Source organism: Vipera berus, assembly GCF_964194415.1.
Source record: "Vipera berus genome assembly, chromosome: 5".
NCBI classification, from domain to species: domain Eukaryota; kingdom Metazoa; phylum Chordata; class Lepidosauria; order Squamata; family Viperidae; genus Vipera; species Vipera berus.
This window is the reverse complement of record NC_138207.1, coordinates 78421382-78433917: the sequence shown is the minus strand read 5'-3', so window position 1 is coordinate 78433917 and position 12536 is coordinate 78421382. Positions and strand designations below refer to the sequence as shown.

Sequence of the window (12536 nt, the reverse complement as noted above, 5' to 3'; positions counted from 1 at the left end):
GTCGAGCTGAGACACTGATTTTGCAATGAGACATGAATAATTTGTGCTGCACACCTAGGGAGAAGCCAACTCCAGTAAAAATGTTAAGTTTTACACAATGTTTACCTTCAGTAGTACTCTTGATTTGTAATCCTATTATCTGTTCCTAGCTATGTTGGAACTCCTCATAGGATATTACGCCTGTCCTCACAAAATTCTCAAGTATTATATGCATATTGGGAGCTGGTTTGTTGTAGTGGTTAAGGCATCAGACTAAAAACTGGGAGACTGTGAGTTCTAGTCCCCCTTAAGCACAAAGCCAGCTGGCTGACCTTGGGCCAGTTACTTTCTCTTAGCCATAGGAAAGAGGCAGTGGCAAACCATTTCTGAAGAACCTTGTAAAGGAAATGGAGGGACTTGTCTATGCAGTCTCCAAGAATCTGACACAACTGAATGGAAGAAAAACATTTATACATTTTATTATTTACTCAGATTGGAAACTAAGGCTGATGTGTTATCCAAGGATATCTAGCAAGCTTGAGGAGAAATTACCATTTTTTAGGAATAATATCATGAATACATGGACTCTGGAAGTAAATGATGAATTTTCTTTCCAACATTTCACATTTCACATTTCACAAATTTCTGATATAAAGATGCTGCTCTACAGCTTGTTCAGGCAGCCAAGAATCTTGGCTACTCTTAAGAAACGTTGTTCCTGCATTTGGGAGGAAGACATATTTGGAGGCTTGTATTCTCTCTGTGTTTTTCAATTGGAAAAAATGAGTTTACCTTCCAGCGAAGGAATTACAAGCTGCAAGTAGTGAGACTAAACAGAGGATCAGCAGATCAGGTCTCTCTCTCTCTCTCTCTCTCTCTCTCTCTGTGTGTGTGTGTGTGTGTACGTGCTTTTGTCTTTTTATATATTTTTTATTACTGTTTTTCTATTTCATGCCACCCAGAATCTATGGATGTGAGTGGGTAACAAAAACTGTAAATAAGTAACAGAATCTGGCTTCTTGCATTCACTCTTCAATTTAAATGCTAGGAGACAAGGTATTAATTATGCCTGCACCCAGAATGATAGACTAGAAAACATATTTGGCGAGGTTAATGGAAGTAGAAGGGAGAGGCCACAGATATGGTAGATGGACTAGATATTAGAAGAATGTCCTTAGCATTGGTTGCTAGGAAAATAGCGAACATTGGACTATGCTGCCACTGAGATCTGAACTTGACTCGATACCTAATTCTTTGTTTAGAATTCCATACTTCTACTACCTCTTGATCAGGGATTTATGTTATAGACTTTTGTAGCCATTAACTGCAGAAATAATTTCAGATTCTCAATGAATTGGATGTGGTAGCATATAACTTTACAAATCTCATACTTGCACAATTTCCAAAATTGAAAACTGTACTGATGTGCATATATAATAGACTTTAAGAAGAGTAATTCAAATATTTCTTACCGTATTGAAACAATTCATACTTTTACTTCTCTCTAATAGATTGCAATGCTGAAAACTAGTGAATCCCTTCTTATAATTTCATTCTTCATTTTCCACCCCTCATTCCATTCCATTTTTAATGTTGAAATTGAACTTTTTTACACAGTCATTTTGTATTATAGTTAATTAAATTGAGGGCATAAATTACATAATGTGAGAGATTTAAAAACATCTGTGAAACCACACAGGACAAGGGTTGTATGAGTTGTACATAGGTAATACAATGTCCTTGTGATGACAGCACACATAATGATGTAGAGCACATGGGAGCAGCATATAGACATCAAAACTAGCTAATACATATACCTTTTTTAAAGCTTAAATAGCCAAATACTGTATGGCAGAGAAATATGAAGTTTGCTAGAATGCATTTATTTATTAAATGTAGATGCCAACACCTAGTGTAAAATTATCATTAAATAGCAGTGAAGATACTGTGTATTGACTGGATCACTGTGCCTAGACAAATAATTCTCAACTGCTAACTGCAGAATCACAAGGTAAGAATTTATGGGATACTTCATTAGCAATTTCGAATTTTTTTTAACTGAAAAGCACAAAAGGTACAAAACACCGTGGATTTATATAAATGCTCTAACAAAAGCAACCAACCCTCTTCTGCAGTTATCTTTCATATTTCACATTATCATCTCATCGACCTGAGCTGTCACTGAAAAATGCATTTAAAAGACTTCAGAGGCCTGATAATAGGTGCTTATACCGGAGTAGCTCCTACTATTTTTGCTAACTTCATTACATAGAAGATTTTATTACAACTTTTTAATGTAAAGACATTGGAAAGTGGTTATTCAATGTGACCTCTGCAGATGTCCATCTGAAATGCTTTGGGGTGAAGTAACAACCACAATTTTGGGATTTATCGGTCATGAAGCAATGATGTGTGGTTTGAAATGTTAATTCTCTAGTCCCATAAAGCAGATTGATAGATGAGGCATAAAATGGTTCCAGATGCTGTATTTCCTAACTGTTCAGCTGTGCTTGCTTTCTCTGTCACCTGAAGCTGTAATATTATAAGTAGGCCACCTGCATTTTGATTCCCCTGCTTTTAACAAAATGCCCTTGAACGCATTTGGAAAGCAGCATGTTGCTGATTCACATCATTGTTAAAAAGTTGAAAAATATGTCAAATCAAGGAGGTAATCTTTATAAAGATGGCTGGAAATACTTACAGACTTGGTATGGAAGAGAAGTGTGTGAGATGCTACATATTAAGCTATAAGTACGGGATGTTTTGTGAACAAAATACCAGTGGTCCTATCCATGAAGATATCAGACAAAGCAGGTCTGCATGATTTATCTTGTCACATTCTGAACAATAATAGGGGAAATAAGAGAGAACAGTTACCAAATCAAACAGGCCTACAGAACTGTATTTCATCTAATTTGAGAGGCAAATTGCAATATATTGCAAATTGCAATATAAACATATTTTTTTAATTATTCCCAAACATTCCACTTCTACAGGATTTTAGATTTAGGTTGTACATTGCAAATACAAATTAAATTTTGTTCTTCACCCCAAACAAGTTACTATTCAAATAGTAAAAAGTTGCAAAAGTTAATCTGTTAAGTAAAAAAATCCTGGGCTGATAGCTTTTAGACCAGACCTGGATAGTTTATGGCTCTTGGGCCACATCTGGCTCTTTGACTGTCCCTATCTGGCCTGCGTGAAGTCAGTTGGAAATCAGAAATCAAATGTAAATAAGTTTGCGCTATGCATGCAGTACAACTATATTGCTTTTATTTTGAAGTTGATTTCTGTATTTTTTTTCAATTTACTTAATGTGCAGCATTTGTGCCTATGCACCCTTCACACCCCTATTAATTTGGGTCATCCCGTAACAGTCCCAATTTCTTATATGGCCTCTTGGGAATATTAATTGCCCATTTTAGACCTAGCAAAGTTAATTTAACACTTTTTCACCCCCAGCACTATTTGTCATAATTTTTATGCCACATCTGGTATATTTGCTCCACTGTTTGCAGGTAACATTCAGTATAGATTGAGCTTCTGGATAGTGTTACATTTAAGTTGAAATAAGAGGATCTAGAATGTTAAAAAAATGCAGTTGGTTTTTTGATGAAAGAACTGAGGAATGTTTCAAATAGCAAATGAAAAACTAGATGGCTTGTCATAAGACTGGAATATATTTCTTGCTAATCATCATTTTTTAAAGACTGTCAATTCTCTTTGGGCTGATGGACATTCACCGAAGATTGATTTGAAATGTAAACTGGGAGATTGTTCACTTCATACATGATTTTAATAGAAAATGCAAAAAATTGCCCTGCTGTACAAGCCTCAGAAAGCATAAGGAGCAATCACTGGAGAGATACCAAGTACTTTGACATTTGGTGTAGGAACTGAAAATACAAGCTTCCTATAGCTGAAATCAATAACATTTGATGTATAGGTAATGTATGTACTTGCCTTCTCTAGTTCACAATATCAACATGGAGTACTGTTGAAAAGAATGTTCTGCTGTCAAACCATTTTTGCTATTTAGAAAATGTTTATGGACAGAAATATAGGAGTAGAGCTTGTTAGCCTATATCAGGGGCAGGGAACCTTGGCTCTTTTATGACTCGTGGACTTCAACTCCCAGAATTCCTGAGCCAGCCAGGCTGAGGGGAAAGGGAGATGTTTCCAAGCTCAGCCGTGCTGGCTCAGGAATTCTGGGAGTTGAAGTCCAAGAGTCATAAAAGAGCCAAGGTTGCCTACCCCAGGCCTATATCCTTATCTATTCCTTCTAGTTTAAAGTGTATGTAAAAACAAATAGTGTGTATGTATATAAAGGTAAAACCTCCTTAGATAGCAAAAAGTTGCACTTTTCTCTCTCTTCAAACACCTCCCACTCTTGCTCAATTCACACTATGCAGTTCATGTGTCTCTAGAGTCTCCTTGACAAGAAATAACCTTGAAAATGCAGAAGCATTTTAAATTAAAAGCAGGTACCAATGAGCTCAATAAACCAACAATTGCACAATCCTCACGAGAAATTTTTGAAGATAAAGAGAATGTTGGAAAACAGTGGAAATGGAACCATACCAATCCATCCCTAGAGACAACTAAATTGCCTTATAAAAACCACAAGTATGTGGGCATAAAATAGTTTCTAAAAAGCAGGGAGATGAAGCCTTCTCTATCCATTAATATAGGTGATATGGCAATTTCACACAATGTAGCAATAAGAACTGGATTTCTTTTTCCTTTTGCATGATTTACATTTACATTTGTATGATTTATGTTTTACTTTTCCGTCAAGGGTTCAAGGCAGCAAACAGCATTGTCTCCAATTTTTCTTCATCACCTCTTTCCTGTGAGGAAGGTTTTGCTGATAGCGAATGGGCCAAAGGCACCCACTGAACTTCAATGGACTTAGAGGATGGATTTGAATCTGAATCTTCCCCAGTGCAGATCCAATACCAAAACCACTACCCTACATGGTCTCTCTTTTGATACGTATATATTTAAATGCAACTTGCTGGAACTTATGATCATGGACTTCTTCTAAAAATAGCTCCAGATTTTTATTTGCAAACCTTTGAAGTTAAACCAAGAGACAAATCTAATATTGTTTCAGAAGCAATTTATGCCTATGGTATTTGTGTCAACTTTAAATTGATTTTAACTGTGTTTTGCGGAATAAGTCATACTTGGCTAAGTCTACAAACCATGCCAAGCTATGTTGGCCCAAAATACAAGGCAAAACTAATGAAAAACAACTCATCAGCAGGAAACCCCCTATGAAAGTGATTTAAGATGAACAAGTTAGCTACAAAAACGTAGTAGCAATTATTGTAATAACATAATTATATCAAGGTTACCCATTTTTATTGTTTTTATTTTTTATACTTTGTACTTTAATTCCCCATTATTTTTTAAGAATGCATTTTTGAGCTTAGAAAGGATGAGGTTTGTACTTTGTTTCAGAGCATGCTAGCTTTCAACCAAATTAAAATAAATACATTTACAAAAATAAATCTGAGAGAGCACCAAGGACTCCACACTTCAGTCCTGAGCTCCAAGGATTGAACTTAGTTAAATAAAATCAGATGGGTACCAGGAACTGTTGCCAAGCATACAGCCACCCTGGGATGCCATGTGGAGATCCAAATTATAATCAGTGTCTGTGTGGCTCCAGACACGTGATGTTAGACTGAGGTTTGCTTGATTTTCCTTTAAGGGGTTGACGTTTTTTAAGCAGTCTTCTGCGTTGGGGTTTCTAAATATGGTTTATAATTTAGTATATGCTAATGTAGATACTGCAATTTATTAAACTTTAGTTGAGTGAAACCATAGCTTAGCGTTGTATGAACTCAACCTACTACAATTAGGAAGGGGAATGAAAAACAGTACATTTTCTCTGGTGTTTCAATGGTCCTTGCTCGAAAACATTTTTTTTCCTGAAAGCTAAACGGAGAAGTGTGGTGTAGGAAGTGAAGCTAAATAAAACTCACCCAAGTAATTATGCATCATGTAAAGAAGCTTTGCAACAATACATTTGATGGTAGAACTAGATTGTCTTCAGGGGACTATGGCATGAGAGAACTGCAAGAAGTTAGTGAATTCCTTTTTGTTGCTCTTCATTCTGTGAAGGTGAAGGTTCCCCCACACATGCGTGCTAGTCGTTTCCAACTCTAGGGGCCGGTGCTCATCTCCGTTTCAAAGCCAAAGAGCCAGCGCTTGTCCAAGGACGTCTCCGTGGTCATGTGGCCGGCATGACTAGACGCCAAAGGCGCACGGAACGTTGTTACCTTCCCACCGTAGTGGTCCCTATTTTTCTACTTACATTTTTACGTGCTTTTGAACTGCTAGGTTGGCAGAAGCTGGGATGAGTAACAGGCGCTCACTGTTACGCGGCACTTGGGATTCGACCCGCCAAACTGCCGACCTTCTGATCGACAAGCTCAGCGTCCTAACCCACTGAGCCACCGCGTCCCTGCTCTTCATTCTACATCAACTGAAAAAAAGACCCCACAATTGATTATTGTTTGCTGGAAAAGGAAAAACGGGCCATCCTGCTTTTTCCTTATTATGTTAACGATCCAGCCACCCTGTCCCTGTATACTGGTAACTTAAAAGCTGATGCAAATCATGGAAGCCGTAAGAACTTCAAATTAATTATTTGCAACGCCAACTCGTGCAAGGAAGCTGTGGAGGCCAATGATAGGCAGTTCTGGTACCCAGTTGGGAGGCCTTGAGAAATACAGGCAGTCCTCGACTTACAGCAGTTTGTGTAGTGAGCATTCAAAATTATGTCACTGAAAAAAAGCGACTGATGACCGTTTTTCACACATTGCAGCATTTCCCATTGACCGTGATCAAACGGTTGCAACATCCCAAGGTCACGTAATCCCCTTTTGCAATGGGGAAACCAGTTTCACTTCACTTTACTAATTGACCAACCACAGCGATTCACTTAACAACTGCAGCAAGAAAAGTAATAATAATAATAAGTTGGAAGGGACCTTGGAGGTCATCTAGTCCAACTAGATGACCTTGGAGGTCATCTAGTTTCCTGCTCAGGCAGGAAACCTTATACCATTTCAGGCAAATGGCTGTCCAGTCTCTTTAAAAACCTCCAGTGTTGGAGCATTCACCACCTCCGGAGGCAGGTTGTTCCACTGGTTAATTGTTCTCACTGTCAGGAAGTTTCTCCTTAGTTCTAGGTTGCTTCTCTCCTTGACTAGTTTCCATCCGGTCCATCCAGTCGCCAAATGGGGGCCCAACTCCACTTAACAATGTTTCCCTTAGCACCAGAAACGCTGACCTCGGGCGTGGCCGTAAATCGCGGACTAAGGATACCTCGACCCGAGCGGCCGCTGGAGGCGCGGCTTCCGCTCCTGAAGCAATAGGGGGCGCCATTGCGCCGGCCACGGTCGCGTCTCCGCAACCCTTGCTCTACGCCGCAGGGGTCTTCAAACTTGGCCCTTTTATGACTTGTGGACTTCAACTCCCAGAATTCCTCAGCCAGCAAAGCTGGCTGAGGAATTCTGGGAGTTGAAGTCCACAAGTCATAAAAGGGCCAAGTTTGAAGACCCCTGCTCTATGGGGTTGAACGGCGGCGGGAGCCGCGGAGGCGGCGAGCGTCCGCTCCTTATTCGTCTTGTGCCGCAGCCACCCGGCAGCCGCGGCGCAATGGCAGCTCGGGAGGGGTGGGGGGAGGACGAGCCGCCGGCTCTTGAGCACCGCACTGACATCAGCGCAGCTAAGCACACAAAAGCTACGGAGGCAGCAGCCCCTTCCCCCCCCCCCCATGCAACCTTGCAGGCTCGGTGCAATCCTGCGCCGCTGCAGAGATCGAAGCCCCCCCCCCACCTTCGTTAACGCGTCTCTCCCCTTTCTCTCCCCCCCCACCGGCGCCACCAAAAGCTCCCCCACGAGGTGGCTCTGCAAGCCACCCAGGTCTTGTCAATCCATCTAGAGCGGGCCTCTCCCCCCCCCGCCTAGCACGCCCGCAGGAATGACGCTTGTGGTCACCATCTGCGGATGTTCAAACTCGTTTGCTCGGCATTGTTTGCTCGGGTTGCACCTGCTGGCTCCTAACAAAACCTTCCTGCTTTTTAATTTATTTATTTTTTTTGGGTCCAAAAGATAAAAAAAAAAGCTGATCCAGACATTTTGCTTGAGTTATTCGGCAACCATATTTGCAAAAGGCCTCCCGTTTCATTAAGCAACATCCCTCAAAGGGGATGTTGCATCGCCGGACGGCAAAATTCAATCTCAGCCTGCAAAAAGCCTCGTCACCCTCGACACTCTCCCTTCGCGAAAAAAAAGGCGGGGAAAATCGCGCGAGGCGGGAGAACGGGCAGAGAAAAGCCCGACGCCGCTTAGAAAACGGGGGTGGGGGTGGGGGAAGCGGGAAGCGACCCCCCCCTCGCTTCGCCCAGCGCGCGTCACGTGACCCCACAGGGAATTAGCCCGTCATAGCGCTGAGGCAATTGCTTGCCGTATCCCTCCGCCACTAAGAACGTGCGTACGCTCCTCCCCTCCCTTTTCCTCTCCTTCCCCCCTCCCTCTCCCCCCACCTCCGCTCCTCTTTGATTCCAATTCCGGCCAGGCCTTTCCCCGGAGAACGAGTCGGGCGCTTTCCGTGGAGGATTTGGAGAAGAAGGAGGGGCCGAAGAGAGAGGGAGCTGTCCGAGAAGCAGCGAATCGGTCGGCGCGGTGGGCGAAGAGGCGGTGATGTGGCGGTGCAGGACTACTTTTTTCGTCGTCGTCGTCGTCGGAAGGAGCTAGGAAGGGTGGAGTGGTTGCATACCCCCCCTTTCCTCCGCCTGGGCTGTCTGTCTGTCTTTCTCCCCTCCTTTCGGTGCTGGGCTCCCTCTCCTCCCTCCCTCCCTCCCTCTCCTCCTGCTTCCCTTCTCGCTTCGGAAGCTACAGCCATGATGGTAGTTTGAAGCTCCTCAGGCGGTTGGGGGGGGGGCTCGGAGCCGCAGCCCCAACGGAGAGCGAGCGCTTGAGCGGTGAGCGCGGGTGAAGCGGGCTCTGGCAAAGAGCCGGCCGACCGGCGAGGCGGCCCCCAGCGGGTCGCGGAAACTCGAACCCCCGGCGGACGGAGCACAACATGACCCGCGGCTGCCGCCAGCCTCGCGCCCTCCTCAGGACCTGAGTTCTTCTTCTTCATCTTCGGCGGAGGCGGCGGCGGCGGCCTTGGTTTTGCGCGGCCGCCGCGCCGCTACCACCGCCACCGCTTGAGGCCCAGCCGCCTTCCCGGCGCTTTCTCCGAGGGGGAGCCCGCCGGCCCGTCGCGTCGAGCCATAGAGTCCCGGCCTCGAGCCGGCCGCCTTCCCTTGAAGTCGAGGGGGCCCGCCCGCCCGCACCCCCACTTGGCGCGGGGTGCGGAGCGGGCCGGGGGAGGGGGGCTGCCCGTCGCGGAACTGCTTTCACCGCTGCAGCTGGAGCGCCGCTGCCTGACTGAGGGGGGAAAGGAACGGCCCGAAGGCGGCGGCGGCGGCGGCGCTTCCTCTTTCTCGTCCCAAAGCCGCAGGAGCGCGATAGGGAGTCGGGGCCGCGTTTCTTCCTCGCCGCCGCCGCCGCCGCCGCCGCCGCTCTCGGGATCTTGCTTGCCGCGGGGAGACGCGCCAGTGGCGGAGCCTGCAGGAGGACCTTCCTCGCTCCAGCGTTCCGTCTCGGGCGCTGCCGCAGGGCCTTCCCGGGAGTCGCCGCTGGATCGATCGGGGGCAGGCCCTGTGCACTGTGCCGGCCTCCCCGCGCCGTCCTTGCCCGGCAGCCGCTTGGTCAGCAGCCGTCGGTCTTACCGGCGGCGGGGACTGTTCGGGGAGCAGCCTCCCCCGCCGAGGCTTCGAGCCATCTGCGCCCTGCAGCCGCCGCCGTGCCTCTCCGCGCTGTTCCTGAGCGGCTCCCGGCTCCCAGACATGACCGCCATCATCAAAGAAATCGTCAGCAGGAACAAAAGGCGATACCAGGAGGATGGCTTCGATTTAGATCTGACTTGTATCCCACAGCTTGTGGAGGCCGGGGACGGTTCCTGTTAAGAGGGTCCCCCTTTCTCACTCCTGCACCCCCATTCCCCCAGGAAGCCTAGTGTCACTGTTGCTTGTGTTTCCCGCCCCTTTCCCCGTTAGGTGCCATATTTTTTTTTTTTAGAGAAACGGCTGTGATTTCTGGCTTCTCCCTCCCTTTCTTCTCATATGCAGAAGCAACAATCTGGCAGACCTGGGCCTAGGCCCTGCATTATAAGGTAGAGATGAAATGGAAATGAGTCGTGCCCATTACAGCTGTTGCATCAGAAACTGGAAGGTGATAACTCGGTATATGCTCCTTGCAGTAGGTCTTGCGATCTGGAATAGTTATATGGATTGTGGCAGTTAGTCGTATTAAAAGTTTTTCATATAGCAGCGACAAAGAGCTGAGTAGTTCCATTGCATTTGTCTTCTGGAAAAAGTTAATGTAGAAAGTCTTCTGTCTATATTGCATCAGAGTTAGTTTAGTGGGTTGGGAAAGTTGGCTGTGAGTGAAAAATCTGTTTAGTGGTGTTTTGGTGTAGCAATAGCATTAGCACTTGGACTTATATATCGCTTCATAGTGTTTTATAGCCCTCTCTTAAGCTGTTTACAGAGTCAGCATATTGCCCCCAACAATCTGGGTCCTCATTTACCAACCTCGGAAGAATGGAAGGCTGAGTCAACCTTGAGCCAGTGTGATTATATTTATTTAAAAAGCAGGGTCAATACTGGATAATAAATGGTGGTAAATATGCAACAAAAGATTGTTGTAAATATTAAAGCTAGTATTCACATTTTTATACGATTGTGTGCTTGATTTTGACATAACTACATAGTACCCCCAAATTTAAGTACCTAATGTTCTCCAGATAAGATTTTGAAAAATTGCTGTTTTAACTAACCTATCTGCCAAGGTGTTTTTTGCTTAAGAAAGTGCTTCTAAATATATATATAGTTATATTCAGTCTTTGAATTTCCTAATGTACAATTTTGATGATTATAGAAGAAATTACTTTCCACTTTTATTGCTTCTGTACAGGAGGTGTGGCCAATGTACTATGGATATTGGTTCTTGGTGTCAACACACAGTATTGTTTTAATTATAAAGAGATGATGATTATTTGTATTTTTAGTAGTAGTAGAAACTACAGCTACTAGAATTAGGACGGTCATTTGCATACTGCATCCAGTAATTTGAATTATGAGTATAAATGTAAAACCTTAGAGATGGCTCTTTTTTAAAGCATAGAGTTGATTCTGAAAGACAAGTTTGTCTTTCTGCAGAAATAGCTTTAGTAGGAGTACTGGTTGGTGGTATCTTGTATAATAGCATAGAAAATTTTGGAAATACTATCTTAATTGGGAGGTAAGGCTCCTTTTTGATTTAGCAGCATTTCATTAACACAACTTCAGCTAGAACACTGTATTTATGTTGCCATCCATTATTTGGTTGCAATTGTAGAATTATAGGAATCTACCTCAGTGAGATGTCAGCAGTTATTGTGTGTTCAGAATGTAGGCCCAAAATTTTATTCCAATTTGTTTAACCCTTTATCGTTTGCTTCTCTTTGTAAGTTATGTACTACAATTTATATATATATATATATATATGTGTATATATATATATATATATATATATATATATATATATATATATATATATATACATATATATATATACATACACACACACACACACACACATATAAAACATGCATTTATTTAAGAAAACAGAACTTCATACTGTTTAAAATACATGCAGATTTACAGTGTAATATATGACAGTATAATTCTATTCATCTCTGTTGAGAAATAAATTCATTTGTTTGAAGTTGCTGTATTTGGAATTTAGAAAGCTGCCTTACATTGAGTCATTTCATTGATTGATCTGGCTCAGCCAATTGATAGATGTCAATTAACATTAGTTGGCAGCATCACTCCTGAGATTTAGGTAGAGGTTTTCACTGGCCTAGCTGAAGATATTAGGGACTGAAGTTAGAACATACTGTATCCATAGTGCTGTCATTAAGGTTTGTTCAAATAAGCATGCAAAGATTTCCACTGGAAAAAGGGAAGAATTCTTTCTGTAAATGGGATAAAAATAACTTGCTCATAACAATTGATACATAAATGTGTTGTATTTCCAATTGAACTCTTATTTTCTGCATTAGAATACTGTGAATCATTTTAGACTAGCAAAAAGTCTTCCACATAATCGTTCAACAATAGAATTATGGATTTGAGGTCATGTGCAAAATACTTGATATTTTTTTTTTTACTCTTTTGGCCTTAGCTTAGACCATCCAGTATTTTCCTTCTGGAATTAGGAATGAGTTTCTCTTGAAAATGGTTTCGTATTTCTTATTATTTAGATGAAAAAATGATAATATTAAGATAAAGTTAAAATCAAGCCATATTCCATGTTAACTGCAGTATCATGTAAGTTAGTAATTAGAGAGTGAGTCCTGTAAAATTTGGAAAAACTCATCTGAAAGTAAATATGCTTTAGAATTGAACTGAAAACCTTCTCCATTTTAGTGGAATTTAGTCCTA

The 12536-nt window shown here is 42.9% G+C and overlaps 1 protein-coding gene across 2 annotated transcripts in view; it reads left to right on the top strand.

Annotated features, from left to right (window-relative positions):
- The first annotated feature begins 9119 nt into the window (after positions 1-9119).
- Positions 9120-12536, top strand: part of PTEN (phosphatase and tensin homolog) — a 66309-nt gene continuing 62892 nt past the window's right edge. Inside the window, exon 1 of one of the 2 annotated variants that reach the window (XM_081328673.1) lies at positions 9120-9972. In XM_081328673.1, coding sequence (XP_081184799.1) covers positions 9894-9972 — 79 coding nt within the window. In that variant the 5' untranslated portion in view covers positions 9120-9893. Of the gene's footprint in view, positions 9973-10260; positions 10279-12536 lie in introns of those variants that run through there. The other variant, XM_081328674.1, reaches the window with a different exon arrangement.